We start from the raw sequence: 18416 nt of genomic DNA, 5'->3' as shown, positions 1-18416 counted from the left end.
TGCATACTTATGATGGAATCATGAAAGCGGTTCCAATCCTAGTGCATGCAACAAGAAATAACTTTTATCGGTCTTTACAGTCAGAAAGATTACTGCTAGCGATAATATAGATTTGTTCTTTTAAATTAACGTTAAAAGAGTCACGATAAAAGACTATCTTTTACTTAAATTTAGTTTATTTAGACTTAATGGCTAAATCTTGTTCACATATATTTAAGGAATCTCTTGCGATCTAAATGACGATTTTACATAAGATGAGTATATACAACAGTTTTGAATTGTGTCATATTTTCTAAAATGACTAAAGATTTTTATCTTTTTAGATAAAAACACAAGACAAAAGATTCTTAAAGTTATCTTTGCAATCTTTTTAAACAAGGTAATATGTATTTTTTTTATATGCTCACTTATTTCTGTGATCACATTTTTAAACGAAATATTGTGTATAATTTACTCTTCACTGTATTCACATTCTTACGTTATTGTAATATTGTTATATTTTATATTTTAATATTAGATGAAATTTTCAAATAAATTTGCAAAAATGTTAAGTTTAAAATTTGTATAATTATCGCAAAATGAATTAAAAATTTAATAATATCCATATATTGTACAATGTAACACACTGACTCTTAGTTTTATAAAATACAAAAACATCTCGCAATCACATTAAATTATAAAAATTATAGTATATGCGTCCTCGGAGAAGAGATTACATTAAGAATAATGATATTAAGGGATTAATTAGTGATATCAGAAATCATGTACATATCAGAAAAGCTAAACCTTGATACAGTCAAATTATGTGTTATAAGAAAATAGATAAATAGATAATTAAACAGATTTCATGAGCTTAACATTATATTGTTATATTCGACATATTTTATTAAGTTTTACATTATATATACTATACCATTGTTGTTGTTGTTGTTATTGCACATACAGCGATATATAATAATTAAGCGACATATAATTATAATAATTAATAAGATCAATTGAAATTTATTATACACTGTATACAAATAATGGGTTGCATGTAAGAGAGCAGAATTCCTAAGTTAGAACTGATTTGTGCATTTTATTATTTAATATTGAACTTGATATGAAACTGAGTCATATAAATTACTTATAATATTATGGGAATTATACATAGTTTACACTTACTTTTCATTATGGAAAGTTTTCTATTTACGTATCACATTCAGCGGTTAAAAGTACAGTAACTGACAACTCCAATGAATGTATCGATTTTTATATCAATACTCATCTTATCGCTTGACAATTTTGTGCGAAGTATCATAAAGTAGAAACCATATCTAATCACATAAGCGGAAAAAAGTGATTAGTATAATTAGTATTAATGGCAAAAATTAGTAATTAAGTCACTTAGTAAACTCAATGAGAGAAGTTAAATGTGTAGCATTTTTAAAATTAAAATTTTTTGAAAAACTGAATATACATATATAGAACACACTATTATACATGTATAAAGCAATTCCATGCATTTCACACAGCTTTATGTTATCATTTGTAACCTTGAAATGTTTTCAGATAATTCGGGTTGGCGATCATATTTCTTATTGCTTTATATCGAAGTGTAAAATCGATACTGATGGAATGCATGGCATCGTTAAAAATAAGGAATAAAATCATATGCAAGAAATGTATGATTCAATAAATTTTTTGAAGGTGATTCAACAATTCTTTTGAAAATATAATTATCAAATAAATATACTTACGTTTATATTTATAAACCAAATTATTCAATCTACACAGAATATACAGGGTGTCCTGGGTTTTAACCGACAAACTGCGGGAGCATATTCTACTAGTGGAAATAAGAAAAAATTCTCATATCGAGTTTGCTTAGAAATGCTTTATTACAAAGTTATAAACCAATATTGAAAAGAAATATGAGATAAGTAACAACGGAACATAGTGTAGAATTTGGAAGGTCGAAGATGTTTATGTTACGTGTATTCACATGTATTCATGTTCACTATGTTGAAACGATTCAGTATGATTGTTACTTTCACAACAGTAGCTGTTAGATTTCAATCGTCGTGTCAACTAGCAATTACTATCAGAATGCCAAAAGTGTTTTCAAATGAGGAATACACTGATATTCATTTCGTGTACGAGTTTGTCGGTTAAAACCCGGGACACCCTGTATATAATCTCTATTCTAAATAAGAGAATTTGTAAGATGGATAATAATAGCAAATTTAATATTGAATTTTATGATAAAGAAGAGAAGAAATAAAACTAAAATATTAATTAGTTTAGAACAAATCAAATATAAATCTGTGGCAAAACGGTAATTTTATTTAGGACAGTAGTACCGCCATACTTATACATTTGATTATCATTGATAAAAGTTATCTTCTGATTTCCAAATAGATAATAGAAACAAATGTTCGTGACAAGCAAATCTGGACATACACTTCAAAGTAACATTATGCTTAATTAACAAATACATATTATTTACTAGAGACAAGATTTGTTAAGATTTCTTATGAGTCTTGGTTAAGATTAGTATAATGACAAATAAAAAGGAAAGAGTTAAATTAATCAGTAATCTATATAAAGATTATCTAAAACAAACGTGAGAAATAAATAAAAATTGCATAAATTAAACAGTCTATATGTTTAAAATAGATAGATATCATATTTTTTATACAATATATAGTTTATATACTATTATATATAAATAATTCAACTTACAGTTAAACTGTTATATTTTCTTTTTAATTAAGGGATAACTATTAAATTAATGCTTTGAACTTTTTTCATATAAATTGTAACGAATTATTTTCAATATTTTAATATAAAATTAATTAAAAATTATCTCATAAACAATATATAAATACAATTTTATGTGGATTCCTAATTAAAATTTGTAAAGACAAATACAGAGATTTTAAAACATATATTGTTAAGCGAACATAATATTTTCCACATTCTATACTTTATCAATCCCGATAATTAAAATAAGAGTATTGTATGACGTCATATCAGCGATAACGATAAAAATGCAAGGATTATGCCTGATATTTCGTCAGCGTGCAAGGTTCTCTGATCAGAAGTTTTAGATATCAATCGAGATAGATATATATCATAAATCATTATTATAGTTTACATCATGAAACATCACATAAATTATAGACAATATGGCAAAAGTTGAAACAAGGATTGTATGTCGAATTTATTATACATATGCAAGTATACCTATAATTATCGATAAATGTTTAATGGTACAAATATAAAATATATAAAACCATACATTTTTTGTACAGAAACAATTAAATTGAGTATTAATCTAGAGAGATTAAAATTATCTTCAAAATCAATTTATTATTTGGACTCTAACCGGGTTATCTATATACCGTATATTTTAAAGTGACCTTGATCTAACGCTTTGCTGACGTTACATCAATTTGTTGTTACTAATTGTTGTTACTAATTGTAAGTAAGTTCTATAGTTAAAAAATTATGTTGCTTATCAGTATAGGTTTCTAAATTATTTAATAATGTAAATCATGCGCATCTTTAATATAATTTATAGCAAAATGGAAACAAAAATAAATTCTCCGATTAAGCTGAGCAATTTTAGTTATAATTTGAAAAATCATTTTATAAAGTCTTTCGTTTTAAATTCAGCTCGCTATGATATGTGCAGACACTGAAACTTTTATTCTAAGTTTTTTATAATAATAGTAAATTTCATTTACATTAAATATACTTGTAATAAACTGCATGTTTTTCAAAAGTATGTTTGCAATGAAGCGCGACTGAGTATTGTATTGTACACGATATTGATTTGTAATGCTAAAACACTTTGCTCACGCTACTCATTACCGATTATATTACGCATTCCTTTCATCGAGTCGTCGATGATATCATCGAACGTGACAGAAAATAAAGCATGAATCTTTCTCATGAATCAATCATTAAATTACGTTTCAGTCTAGTCACATTTATTACATATCGTACATGTGCATTATAAAATTATTATATCAATAGTTTTGGCGAGGCGAATTTCTAAATGGCTAGCCAACAATCAACTTCATTAGCGCGTTATATTTGAATCATTGAGATCTCGCTTCGTGTCATACCAGTTTCCTCTCCGCCCCGCGCTCGTAAATTAAATATTTCGGTCAAGCCATAATTAAATCCAGGTCAACGGGGTTATTTCCCGGCCGCGTTCTCCACCCGAAGTACGAGTTCAAAGCGAACCTAGTAACACTCGCTGATCTTAACTCCGCGTGCGCTTATCTGGGACGCTTCAAGGTGCGCGCTTGATAATCGAGAAATCCTAGGTCGGTAACAGCGTGCTCTGTACTGCTCAACTGCAACCGCGCGTTCGCGCGCGCACACTCTCGCTTCCTTTGTGCCTCGCGACGCATCGAGAATGCCCCTCTCACGTCGTTGCACACGAAGTGCACGTCGTCGCCGTCGTCGTCGTCGTCGCCCTACTCCTTCAAAAATAACGATCCAATCGGAAGCGTGTAAACAATGGCTGCGGGCGCGCCGATTGGCCGCGCTGTCGTCAAGTCGGCCGCGAGCGGCGAATCCGCGCGCCGTTCCCCGCGGCGTGAACGGAAAGCGGCGGCGCACCGTTCTGTTTCCCTCTCCCCCGCTCCGCAACTGCACGTCGAGCATTCAGTAGACTCGGCCATTTCTCTCGTGGAACGTAGCGACTAGCTCGGCCGCGCGACGTTTTTTTTTTGCGATTGCACCGTGCGGGAACTCCCGGAAGTTTTGCAAAATAACGCGACGCAAAAGGATGATACACTCCGGGCGCACCAGGCTCGAGGTAAGTCAACGCGAGTTGCCATCGCGCCGACGGCGAAACGCGGCCGCGGAAACGCGCGTCGGAGTGCCACACGTCCAAGGGGGGGTCGTGCGTGTTCAATGTTGTCATTGCCGAGGCGAACAGCTGATCCGCTCCCCTGGCCTCCGCGAAGCGCGGCAGCTACTAAGGGCATTCTTGTTACCGCTACCGTGTATTTCTATTATTATCACGACAGCGACGACAACTACGACGACGATAACGATGACAACGACCTACGACAAGGACAACGGCGTTGAGAAGGCGTCATGCGCCAGGGCATCCTCTCGGTTATTGTGACTAGCTAGCTGGCTAGCTGCTTGACTGGCTGACTAGTTGACTGGCTGACTGGCTGACTAGCTGCTTGACCGCTTCGCTGGTTGGCAACATGCTGTCATTCTCGGCCTTTTTCGTGCGTGCTACGTATATATTCTCATCGACCGACCAAACAACCGAGCGAGCGAGCCTAGCCAGGCAGCCAGCCAGCCAGCTAGCCAGCCTGCCTGCCAGCCAGCCTGCTTGCCTGCTTTGTCCTTTGTCTTTTCTTTCCTTCCGTTCTTCCTTTCTGTCATTCTTTATTTCTCCCTTTCTTTCACTCTGCCTTTCTATATCTCACTCCCTCTCTCTGTCTCTGTCTTTGTCTCTGTCTCGCTCTCGCTCCTGCGACCGCCAGCAGTGGCTACGTCGTCAGCGGTGCGTTCTCGTTGTTAAATGCACACCTCCCCCTCCCCCGCGCTCTGGCTACTACCCTCTTCTTTGTTCTTTGCTCCGACGGCGTTCGAGCAGCTATGACTTGACGACAACGACAAAGACGAAGACTGAGCCTACGCCGACGATGATGACCATGACAATAATGATTATAATGATAATAATAATAATGATGATGATGACGATGCGTGCAGAAATCTTCGTGCGCGGTCGGAATGTCGATGAGCGTCCCGTTGTTGGTTGACAATCACGACGCTGCGAATCGACGTACGTCCGTGCTCCGCGACGACCGACGTCGTGACGACGGAGCGCATCGGCCTTCGCGCGCGCCTCCTCGGACGTCGATCTTTCTCGGCGAGACGGTGCGATACAACACAATACAGTAAAACGACGCGACGCAATGCACGCATGCAGCGCAACGCGACGCGACGCTCGCCGTCGCGACGACACCGATACGGGACGCGAGGACGCCGAACGCGCGCTTTGTAGACGCGTAAACAGTTAGCGCGCGCGTGCCGCGCTCCCGATAACAATGTGCCCCGATAGCGATAAGCAAGAAGCTGTGAATGGACCGTGTTTTCGTAGTCGATATGCCTCGCCGTCTTGCAGTCGGGATTAGGTGATTTAGAGTGCATTAGGTGACGTGCGTGCGCGCGCGCGCGAGCGCGAGCGCACGTGTGTGTGTGTGTGTGTGTGTGTGTAAATATGTATATAAAGCGAGTACGTATCTCCATTTAATTCACTCTCTGATATCATTGTTACTTTGTCTTTGTGAAATTACGCGCAAATTACTCGATACTTTTACGAGTGCGTTAGAAAAATAGAATTCATCCCAATTTTGCATTGGAAATGTATTGGTAATAGTAGATCGTGCTTTTGTTGTACATTGTGATTGCTTTGCTATCTTGCTGTTTGGATTAGATAATGCGAATATGTTGATAATACGCACGTTACGTTAGAAGTGTTATTGGTTTGAATCTACGTAGTATGAATATCAAGTGCGTGTTTAGCACGTTATTTTTATAACATTACAACGTATATTGTATCGGATTGAAATAAAAATTCCTCGGTCATAAAAAATGTATCGTTCAGTGACAAGTCGATGCTCAGATTTCATTATCAATTTGAAATATTGATTTTTGTTTAAAATGTCAATAATAAGAATTAAAACACAGTCGGTTAAACGTATATTCACTAATTTGGATTATAACTATTACGAATCTGTGCACATACGTGCTATATATATGTACATAGTATAAATATAATAGTACATGTTTTAATGAAAAAGTCTCCCTGACAAATCCATTTTGTTATTATGCCTTTATTTTACCTGTTTTCAGTTAAAACTCGAGTGAAACGCTTGAATACGACACTATGTTGTTACAGCCTCCGCAAATATAATGCATTTCTGCGACTGCTATTTTTATTACTTCATTCATGAGCTGCAAATTGCAAAAAGTTATTGACGTGCAACAGGCTCTACGCACATAGAAACGACAAATCGTGCGTTTTAATATGTAGTAACATTTACGTAAATAATTGATAAAAATATTAATATAAAATATAAATTCACACGATATATTAGAATTGATGGGAAGTCGAGTTGCACAGTGTTGTGAAATCTCAACGAATTTTTCCCGACCGAAAGTATCGAGGAAGATCATAAATCTCTCCGCTTTTTATCATGTTGAACGTGAAATTGCACCCAAACGCGCTAAATAAGTCTCAAATTAAAATTAAGTACAGTAAAGTATAATTAAAGTTCATGCTTTAGATCTCAAGGAGGAATAACGAATTATTTTCACCGTCAAAGTTCGATTCGCTTAAGTATAGTGAAGTATAATTACAGTTTGCTTCAGATCCCAAGGAGGAATAACAAATTATTCCCGGTACTCTCGGAGTTCGATTTGCTGAAAAGATCTGTTTTCATCTTCGAAAAACTTAAACGCCTTGACGCTTCGTGAACTAACAATGTCGGCTCTACATCTGCCGTGACGAATCACGTGACGTCCGTTTTCCGTCCGTCCATTCGGCCGAATCTTATGGCTATCGCGTGATGTGGTCGCGAAATGCGGTCGTCCTCTGCCGATGATCACGTCGCGCGCACCGGATGTAAGCTCGGCGCCGAAATGTAAGCGATGGCGGCGACGGCGTCGTCGTTCGCAGTTCCGCGGAATCCGACTTCTTAGCAACGCATCCGCGCTCGTGATTCCGCGAAGAGGAGGAGGAGGAGGACATGCATCGGCGCGTGTCGTCCGCGTCACGAACGGTTCCCTCTCGGCCATCGACACGGCCGGTACCCCCGAGATTTCGCATCGCGAGGCCTTGCGAGGCCGTGCGACTTTTTAATCGTCCCGAACAATTGAGCAAACAATGCGATGGCGTGTTCGCTACCGACATATTTCGCATTAATGCCGCCTGGTTTCCGGTTGTTCATGTAAACATGACCTGCTCTTTTTATCGATTCCTTTTATTTGCATACGTGAATATGTGTGTAACGAGAGAGTCTTCGTTACGCATAATGCGTACAGATATGCTCCGATATATCGAATATCGATTAACGAAAATCTTTCGATCTTTCTCTCGCATGTAAGTTGTCGCGGCGGTTGTAAACGGATCGGGACAGATGCCAGATTCTTGGTGATCTCTCGAGGTTATTCGTTATTCGCGGTGTTTTTATTCATAATTTCGTATTAGTCGACAGATTAGATTACGCTATGTCAGAGCAAACATTTGCCTTTCTCAGGCAAACTTGTCCGTCCGAGCGTCTCGTAGGCGCGTTTCTTCGTCACGAGCGGACAATGCGATTTTTCACGAGCCAGAAGCCGTAACGGCATATCAACGATGCGATGCAACGCGATAGAGGTCGCGGGTGTGCTATGCGCGCACCTTTCGTTTCAAATCTATTATTAACATAGAAGCCGCAAATATCCGCCTGAGTGTGTCCTTTAGCCTCTTTTTTTTTCGTTTATTGCCGATCTTGATCTATTTGGTAAATTGCTTGCAGAATTTCTAATTAATTTTATTCAGCATTCTTTACGATTTACAAATGCTGCAATGTTTTTCTTTCTTTTTTTGTGCATGCAGGTCGGGTGATCTATTTATTAATTATCGAGGTACAATTTTGATGTCGAGAATCGCAGCATGTGTCTAAAATATTTATATCATTGCTCTTCGTGTGATATCAGAGATAACGCATGTAAAATAGAAATGTGATTTGCTAATCTACGTACTCCATTGTTCGTGGAATTCTTCTGATGACATTGAACATGGAGAGATTCAATTTCTCCAGCATTTAACCTCCTGTAACATTGCTCGATTGATACAGTCAAGTGTCGGTGTATCAGCGTTTTTTCAATGTAATAACCATCCCTAATCTCGATTAATATATCCACTATGATAGATATACTATCCAGAGATGCTATTCAAACTTCGATAACGCCGGGGCAGATTAAAGAGGGACTCGAACGGGATTTCAGGAGAATCGCGTGGCAAGAGGCGATCGCAGGAGGCTCGTAAACAGAAACTGCGAGGCGCGCGCGACATTCGGCGCGCAACGCGCACGCGGAATGACGTCACGTTGCATCGTGCTCAGGCGCACGGTGGAACGATATCTAACAAAGTCCGAATGTGTCATCCAAACAGCAGAAAGTGTGCGTCTTGTAAAGACGATCACTCTATAATACTACGTACTCTAAATAAAGACTACATCAAATTATATAAGTAAAGCAAGAAGATATAATAAAAGAAAAGAAAATTATACATATAAATAAAATTATATTAAATAAATACAAAAAATACTTAATCATTTAAATAAATAAGTAAAAAAAAAATAATAATCCGAGAGATAACGGTACTAACACGAATGAAATGAAGCCTGAAGCGCCGCCAATTGCGCCAATCGGATGAAAGTCAATCAGGATCGATTAATTAGAACAAATTTCGTTTGAATGGCCAATCAAATGGAATCGAATCAGATCCTAGGGATATGTACTAGGAATACGAGACGATATTTCTCATCGAGTTATCAACGACTTCTTTAGAACGTCCTCGATCTTTTTTTTCGGTTGCGAAACAGCGAGATTCTTGACGGCCCACACTTGCCGCTCATAATACCCCGCGCTCGTCGGGTCTCCTCGATAAAGATAAGGAATAATAGGAGGCAATCGTATTGACGCGGTGGCGTCGCGCGGGTCCTCGCCCCGCGTCATACGTGTCGCATCTCCTGCGATTTGCGCACTTTGTTTACGGCCCGCCGCTATTTGTCTTCCGCGTTTAACGCGCGATGCGACGCGGTGCATATGTTATGCTATGTTAGACAGCGGCATGCGCGTGTGTATTTAAGGCGAATGCCGAATCAATGTCCGTTTATTTTGCCGCTTCTGGGCGCGCTCGCGCGAAATACCGCGGCAAAATACCGCGCGAGCGCACCGCGAGCAAAATCCGAGAAACGGCCAGCCGAGGCCAAGAGAGCGGCTGCCGATGCATCCAGTGAAAATCGCAGTACCACACGTATCTTGAGATTTGATTAGTTATAAAATGCCTGACACGGTGGTACGTTTGTGCGCTACGTACGTACGACTCGCGTTGGAGAATGTGTTCTGAAATGTAATTAGTTCCCGAAGTAAAGTCATAATACAGTTATTAATTCGCACCGCGCCGAGGATCCGCGAACGCGCTTCAACCTGCAGTGAGAAAAACGGCGAACGCTATCGCTCCATTAAAGTCGACGCTCGCGCATTAAGTTGTTTACAGTAACGCAAAGACTGGTCTAATCTCGAGCACGGTCGGCCTACAATAAGTTTATCAGTACGTTTAACTGGCTTTTCTCGGAATTGATATGAGCGACTTTTGCGCGCACCTGGAAATTTTGGCGCTCGATCAAGAGTATACATATATATTTTGTCGCCCGTCAAGAAACGATTACGTCGTTTGAATAAAATTAATTACCGCGAGAGAGAGCACTATATTTTCTCGCTCGCGAAGATGTAAAATTCATTTGACTGACGGAAACTGGGAAGGTGGGAGGGCGAAGGGAAGGGATCACGATGCTTGAATTGCAATGCGTTTTAGAATGCAAAATAGAAACGGATCTTCCCTCGCGCGCCGGCTATTCTTGCCATTTCGCGGCGAGGACGATTCCCGATTATACGAGTCGTAGTTACGCGCTCACGAGACCCGCGCTCATATTTTACGGTTTAAGGTCGAACGCGTATCTTCGTCGCTATCGATGGCTATCGGTTGACCCCGGCCACCTCATTATCCTGTACAATTTTATGCAACGCCTGCATACTTCATGCGATAAGACATGGTAGCCCGGGGAGGGCCGCGTCCGCGCGATCCATGTGCACAGTCATTATTGATAAAAGCGCTTCCAGACGCTTTATCCCAAGGACGCGCACAATGACGAAAGGACGTATCCCAATTTCACGGCCGGGGTAAAATAAACCCTCGCACGCGAATACCACGGGAAAATCCGAGGACGAATCATTTCTCGCTTGAGGTGACCGCATGTTAAGAGTGGACTCGCGCCTGTAAAATTTCCTACGCGCTTTCATCTGCATCTACAGATATCTCTATTTCTCTCTTTCTTTCTTTCTCTGAGACTCATTGATCGAATCATCACATCATCACTAATGATCGTGAATCATTGGCGGATCATTAAGCATGAAGCTTTATTGTGCAGTTTAGAGGTTCAATTCGGGATCTATTTACGCATACGCAAATATCCGGCAATTAGCGAGAAACTGTTAAAAGTACTCGTCAAGCTATCCAATGTCGTTTTAGATAAGACGAATTTGCGTGATGAATTATGCATGATCAATTCTGCATGAATCTCAAATATACACGTACACTCTATCTGTAGTAGTATCATACATATCGCATTCAGAATTATCCGCTGAATTTGTTTTTTTATGTTATAGATATATATCATAGCGTAATAATATTGTTGTTAAGTTTACAGGAGCATGTTGCAAATATACCTTGCGCGGATGTGAAGAATCTTGCTGTATCCATGAAAAAACATATCTACATCACTATTAATGTAACTTGTTGATACCACGGAATGTGTAGGAAACAATTGTGCCGCACATAAGTAGCTGTTGTTTGCATACGTATTGTACAAAACATGTAATAAGATACATTTATATTCTAAATTCAAATTCTTCCAAAATTTTTACACACGAAATTATAGAAATTTGAATACATTTGAAATTATACTAATATGATTTCTCAGTTTCTTTTCGACGCAAAGAAAACTGAGACAAACAAATTCCTGTCTGAATTGGCATTAAATAAATAAACGTTTACAAAAACTGATTGGAAATTATAATTTCGTATCCTATTTCGTTACAGCCCGTAACAATTGCTTCCTATCCTTAATTCTATGCAAAATGGGATATGTTCCTCATTATGTATAGATCGTTTCCATATATATATATATCTCGCATATTATGTATAGATCGTTTCTACATACATATCTCAGACATAAGCGAATTTATTGACTTATTGTTAACGTTGACAATACACAACAACAATTTGCACGAAAAGGATGTATAAAATATTTATTCTTTGTAGCTATCGATAGGAGAAAAATAAGTTTTCTATTTTACTCGTTCAAAGCGTCTTTATCAGGATGATTATTTGATATTTTCATCTTTACATTATTCGAACAGCTTTCAAAATACTAAATGTAAGGTCTTGACTATCTTTTGCTTAATCTCTAATATAAATATCTCGTCTATAAATATCTCAACCGATAATATTTTGGTAACAACATAGATAACTTTGTGAAATCTTTTCACTTGATATTTCCGTAGGTGTATTCTAAGATTCCGCTTAATTTCCAATTAATAAGTATCGACCAGTGTCACCATTACATAATCACGCATCTTTATACATGCTTAACCATACTATATACATATATAATTATAGATTGTATATTAATATGTATATGTATGCAATGTCTAAAGTATAAAATATACGAGCAAGCGATACATTAACTTTGCTACAATGTATCATTGCATATGGAGGATACGTACGTGTCCACATGGTTGCACATATCACGTACGCATACCACATCGTTTCATTTTTTGAGAATAATGACGAGAAAAATATTCGAGATTTATTCAGGTACAACTTGCGCTTGAAAGTACTGGCGTACCTATCCCATACATCCAGCATATTCCATTTCTCTTCGTCGCATGTTTCCACTTCTATTAATTCCGTGAATCAAGCATTTTGTGAGCGCGTTTCCTCATTGAGAATGTAACAAGACGCGTCCATGAACGCTAAGAAAAAAATGTAATTTTAACGAAACACACGCTGATTTGAATCATGTGAGAACATAATATGAATTAATTCGGAAATATTGCATTCAATGAAGGAAACGGAATCGCATTATGTCACACAATTGCACACAGCAAAAGGATTCGTGTTAAATTCAACACATTTTACATGTCCTAAACGGTCCACTCAAATTTTTGTGTTAATTTAACATAATGCAAATATTAATTTAACATGATGCAAATATGTCAAACTCTGATATTAATATTATATATAAGGTAATTTAATATAAAGTTAGTAGAAAAATTAGAATGTTCAGGAAATTGTATGTAAAATGAACATATTTATAATATTAAATTTTATTTAAGGAAAATGTTATTTGTACGGTTCATTATAATGTCGCGCTACGCGTCATCGCCGCTTTAATATTTGAAAAAGGTTTAACATATGGTGATTGTGTAGAGTGGAATTCTTTCTATTACATATATTACATATAAAATATTTTATGTTATTTTAACTTTTAGATTAGTTGATTATAAATTTAATACATACAATTCAATCAACACAGCACAACTTTACACATGGATATGTTGCCTTTTTAACATAAAAATTTTAATAAGGACCGTTTTTAGAAATACAAAATGTTTTTGTTTATTGTGCTTGTCCGTTACTTAAGCGTCGATGTACAGTCTATCACGCGCAAGGAATGTGCATGAGAAGAAAAATTATTGTTTCAAAAGAAAGCAAATCGGAGACATACGTGTATCTCGTATCACCGCGTTCGCTTTTTTATGAAATAATAATTTCTGTATGCGATGGACTGTACTAACGATGTCGCGGTGATCACGATTGGAAGCGCTCGCTTTTATCACAAATATGACATGTACCTTACTTGCGAATTAACAATCGTTTCACTGTCCGATCGTACGTGCTATCATTTGAGTCCTGATTTTGCATGCGCTATTGTTCACACCGGGATCGATGAATTGTTAATTGGCGATTAGTATGTGGAAGGAAGTCGCGCATCTGGAACACGATGAGGTCGTAGGTGTTTCCACAATTCAGCAATGACATGATAATTACCAGAGGAAGAGAGATAGCGATAATTATTACATGATCAATGGAAACCAGATTACACAACTGATGTCTCTATAATTAATTGAGATGAAAGATTCAATTAATCGGACAAATAAAGCTCTAGACTCGATACATAAACAAAAATCATTATAATTTAAGCCCATTAACAAAAACATCCGTTTAATACGAAATTATATTTAAAATAGATTACGAATAATCATGGACAAACGATTGCTAAAATGGGCTTCAAACCTCATTCTCACGTATGAAACCCTCGGATTTCATACATGAGGATTTCATATGGGAAGGAAACACCGTGCGAGATATCACAATTTTCATTTAGAAATACGGCGATGCGTATGAAAGTTTGAGCATCGCCACGTTGTTGAAGCGCGATGACACGTTGGGATGTATTTTTTAGAAAAAAGTAAGTCTCCAACAATTAGTGGGAGGAGTGGGAGGAGGGAGCCAAGTACTGGCGATCGAGGAATCGGAAAAAGGAGGCAGCGGTACCGGTGGACAATGGTGGAAGCAGCAGCATCCATCCTATCATCACCATTATCACCATCATCATCATCAACAACATTATCATCATCAGGGCGGTTATTACACGTCGCAATCGCATACTCACAACAACCCTGTCACTACCATGAAGCAATCCTATATGCAGGTTAGTCAATTTAGAGAACTCTATCCTGTCATGCTGATGCTAGAGCTTTGCTATACACATCCCTCCCCAGCTTGCCCTGTCTCTAATATCCCATCATAAAATGTATGCTTTTAACACTCGTCTTTTCTCCCTGTCTCTCCTTCTTGCTCTCTCTTCTCCCTGTCTTTTTGTTCCCTTTACCCGTGCATACAACGGAGGCGGGATGTCAAGCTTCTCTCTGTGAACATTTGTCGCGAGCAATAACGTGAGCGCGGCTGCCGATGGCCCATGGTCCTCGACGTATCATCACGTCGTATAAATTATGTCCCTCTCTCGTTGCAGCTAACATGGGTATTTCACGATGACGAGGCGCAGATCAACAAGAAACTGCCAAAAGAATTGCTACTCAGGTACGAGAACTTTGCCGACGCCTAAACACATTCAATATGCTTAATACGTTGGGAACGAGTCAGTCTTAGCACGATGAGATGATTAGAATTATCGACCAGACAATCTATTTCGACGGTGAAATGCAATACAGGAATATCCATTACATCCTTGATCTATAAACCTAGATATTTTATCTTATATGTCAGCACATTATGTCGTTACGTTTATATTTGAAATCTTACGTAAAGCGATAAAGTGGAAACATATTTGGATCGCTCTCTATTCAGAAGTTTGTCCAAAAACGAAACAAAAATTATGTCACGATATTTTGTATTTATAGAAGATTTATTATCTCAGGTTTTTCGTATTTCAAATGTTTTTTATTTTTGGAGCCTTCGTGTTTGGTACGTGCACGTAAACGCTTTACGTTCTCATCAGTTCCGCGAAAAGCTTGAGTCCACATTTGACCGTTCGCAAGGTGTTAAGTAATCGCGAGACACACTCGCATTAACAGGTCTCCTCTGTGATTGACAGAATTTTTTCATACCTCGATGTCGTATCACTATGCCGTTGTGCCCAAGTGAGCAAGGCCTGGAACGTGTTAGCGCTCGATGGGTCCAATTGGCAGAGGATCGATCTCTTCGACTTTCAACGAGATGTGGAGGTAAATAGGGATCCAATCGCCACTTTATTGCATATTCTGTGTACCTTTCGGCTCGCGATTAGCGCAGTAGGATAACGATGGATGGTATGTTTTCTTGCGTAGGGACCAGTGATAGAAAATATCTCGAGGCGTTGTGGCGGATTTCTCAGGCAGCTCTCGCTCAAGGGATGCCAGAGTATCGGCAACAACTCGATGCGCACCCTAGCCCAATCGTGTCCTAATATCGAGGAGCTCAATCTGAGCCAGTGCAAGAGGATCTCGGACGCGACCTGCGCGGCCCTCAGCAGCCACTGCCCCAAGCTGCAGCGACTGAATCTGGACTCGTGTCCCGAGATAACGGACATGTCCCTGAAGGATCTCGCGGCCGGTTGCCCGCTACTCACTCACATCAACCTCTCGTGGTGTGAGTTGCTCACCGACAACGGGGTTGACGCGCTCGCCAAGGGCTGCCCGGAGCTCCGGAGCTTTCTGAGCAAGGGATGCCGCCAGCTGACGGACAAGGCCGTGATGTGCTTAGCGCGCTACTGTCCTAATCTCGAAGCCATCAATCTACACGAATGCAGGGTACTTATCCCATTGACTCCGCGAATCCGCGTGTTACGCAAAGAGGAACAATTGCGGCCGTCGGATAGACGCCGCACGGTGGATTTGTCGCCGACGAGATATTGCTCTGCCGTGCTTCTCGTCGAGACGAGACTCGTTCACTGAAAAAGAGAAATTGGCGGTTTCTCTCTTTCGAGCCGAGAAAGTGGGGAAACGTTATTCGCGTCAAGCAATATTTGCAGCTTGTATTAGATTTAATAACACGGAGATTTTATGATTTAATACGGAAATAAGTATGAAATTTATGATCGTGCCAATATTCAAGAATTTCATTATTCATATCTAGTCGGCAACAAATTTTACATAATTGATGAAAATTACGTACGTTCAAAGTATATAATATAATTTTATTCATAAATTTCTGCGCGATTTAAGAAGCGTGGACGTTGCATTGCAAGCATTGAAAATCATCTTAGGATCTTTGTTGCAGAATATAACGGACGACGGAGTTAGAGAACTTAGCGAACGGTGTCCACGGCTGCATTACGTTTGCCTGTCGAATTGCCCCAATTTAACGGACGCGACGTTGATTAGCCTGGCACAACACTGTCCACTCCTCAGTGTACTCGAGTGCGTCGCGTGCACCCATTTCACGGATACGGGCTTTCAGGCCCTCGCGAGAGTGAGTTGATCTGGCGAGCGAGCCGCTCGTTTGTTCGTAAATGCGCGCGAATAGCGAAACTCTATTCAACTTTCGACTTTCAGAACTGCAAACTACTCGAGAAGATGGATCTGGAAGAGTGCCTTTTAATCACCGACGCCACCCTCACTCACCTGGCGATGGGTTGCCCGAGGTTGGAGAAACTAGTGAGTGTCTGAGCTTTAAACATCGACATTCTTTAAATACCCGCGAGCAAGTAGAGCGTTTAGCATATCCATATTGAGTGCTACGACAATGGGAATGCGAGAGAGAGTCACGTTTGCCATTTCCGCGTACAGAGTCTGTCACACTGCGAGCAGATCACCGACGAAGGCCTCCGACAAATCGCGCTGTCGCCTTGCGCGGCGGAACACCTAGCCGTCTTGGAGCTGGACAACTGCCCGAACATCACGGACAACGGTCTGAACCATCTGATGCAGGCCTGCCACAATCTTGAGCGTATCGAACTTTACGACTGCCTACACATTACCAGAGAGGGCATACGTAAACTCAGAGTATTGTCCCGTTTTATCAGTATTTTTATCCGACAATCGCGCGTTATACGCAGAAGCGCACTAAGCAGAAAAAAAAAGATTACATTTAGCACGCGACATTTGCATATCACGCAATTGAACTGTGAATTGTAAATCGTGCATTCCGCAAAAAGCATAATTCCACGTCATTACGATGCTTCGAACGGAATGTAATTAATGTCGCTTTTTCCGCTTGCCGATGAATCACGCTTTTAACGGCCTCGTGAGCACGGTTTATAATACACTGTCTACAGACTAATACAAACTTAGAATGTTCGCCTTTCTCTCGCTTCTTTTTCTTTCTGTTTTTGTTGCTAAACGCACCGCGCGCACAAGAGTCGCAAGACCGTATCGACTGCAGAGACTCGTTGCCTCTGTTGGTTACCGCTGATTGATTAATGCTGTGAATTTATTATGGACATCAACATTAAATCGTCGTTCGTCCTGTTTCAGGCCCACCTACCGAACTTAAAGGTGCACGCGTATTTCGCACCGCCGACACCGCCACCCAGTGCGGGAGCCTCGCGACAACGATACTGTCGGTGCTGCGTCATTCTGTGATTTTGCCTTCAACTCCTAACTCCGAAGTAAAAAAGAATCGTCCGATATTAGACCCACGGGATCACAGTGGATTTTTATCGGTGGTCGCTGGCTACGGCGATTGTGGGGACCTCTCTCTCGTGGTTACCGGAGGAGCGGCTCTGGTTGCTCATCGCGCACTGATAAGTGAGAAACGGGACTCGTTGTCAATTGCAAATCGTTAGAAATCGATTCAAGCTCCATACACACAACGAGTGAAGTACGTCACCATCATCAACACATAGCCACTGATGCTACTACTGCAATTACCGCTACGACCGCTGCTGCTGCTGCTGCTGTTGCTGCTGCTGCTGTTGCTACCATTACTACCATTACTACAACTACTATTATTGCTGCTACTACTACCGCTGTTATTACTACTACACTTACTATTATTTCTATTTGTACTCCGTTATCACGGACGTGCATCGCTGCTAATCTCGGTTATATTACGC

The 18416-nt window shown here is 39.7% G+C and overlaps 1 protein-coding gene across 2 annotated transcripts; it reads left to right on the top strand.

Annotated features, from left to right (window-relative positions):
* Positions 1–4646: 4646 nt before the first annotated feature.
* LOC113561804 (F-box/LRR-repeat protein 20) lies at positions 4647–17966 on the top strand. 2 transcript variants are annotated; one of them, XM_026969021.1, is made up of 9 exons: positions 4647–4816; positions 14325–14573; positions 14895–14962; positions 15477–15606; positions 15709–16170; positions 16640–16831; positions 16915–17016; positions 17149–17364; positions 17836–17966. In XM_026969021.1, exons 1-9 carry the CDS (start codon positions 4787–4789, stop codon positions 17941–17943), a joined length of 1557 nt encoding a protein of 518 aa, XP_026824822.1. In that variant the 5' UTR covers positions 4647–4786; the 3' UTR covers positions 17944–17966. The 2 variants fall into 2 exon arrangements, with proteins under 2 accessions (XP_026824822.1, XP_026824832.1); XM_026969031.1 differs by lacking the exon at positions 14325–14573 and having other exon boundaries at positions 4648–4816.
* Positions 17967–18416: the final 450 nt, after the last annotated feature.

This window comes from Ooceraea biroi, chromosome 1, assembly GCF_003672135.1.
Source record: "Ooceraea biroi isolate clonal line C1 chromosome 1, Obir_v5.4, whole genome shotgun sequence".
NCBI lineage: Eukaryota > Metazoa > Arthropoda > Insecta > Hymenoptera > Formicidae > Ooceraea > Ooceraea biroi.
The sequence above is the reverse complement of the archived record's forward strand: the minus strand, read 5'-3'. Positions and strand labels throughout refer to the sequence as shown.

Excerpts from the sequence above, each read along its gene's own strand:
- LOC113561804 (XM_026969021.1), top strand. The coding sequence starts at position 4,787 with ATGATACACTCCGGGCGCACCAGGCTCGAG. Across the intron at positions 16,171-16,639 it reads TCAATCTACACGAATGCAGG|AATATAACGGACGACGGAGT; the intron begins GTACTTATCCCA and ends TCTTTGTTGCAG. Across the intron at positions 17,017-17,148 it reads GCCCGAGGTTGGAGAAACTA|AGTCTGTCACACTGCGAGCA; the intron begins GTGAGTGTCTGA and ends TTCCGCGTACAG.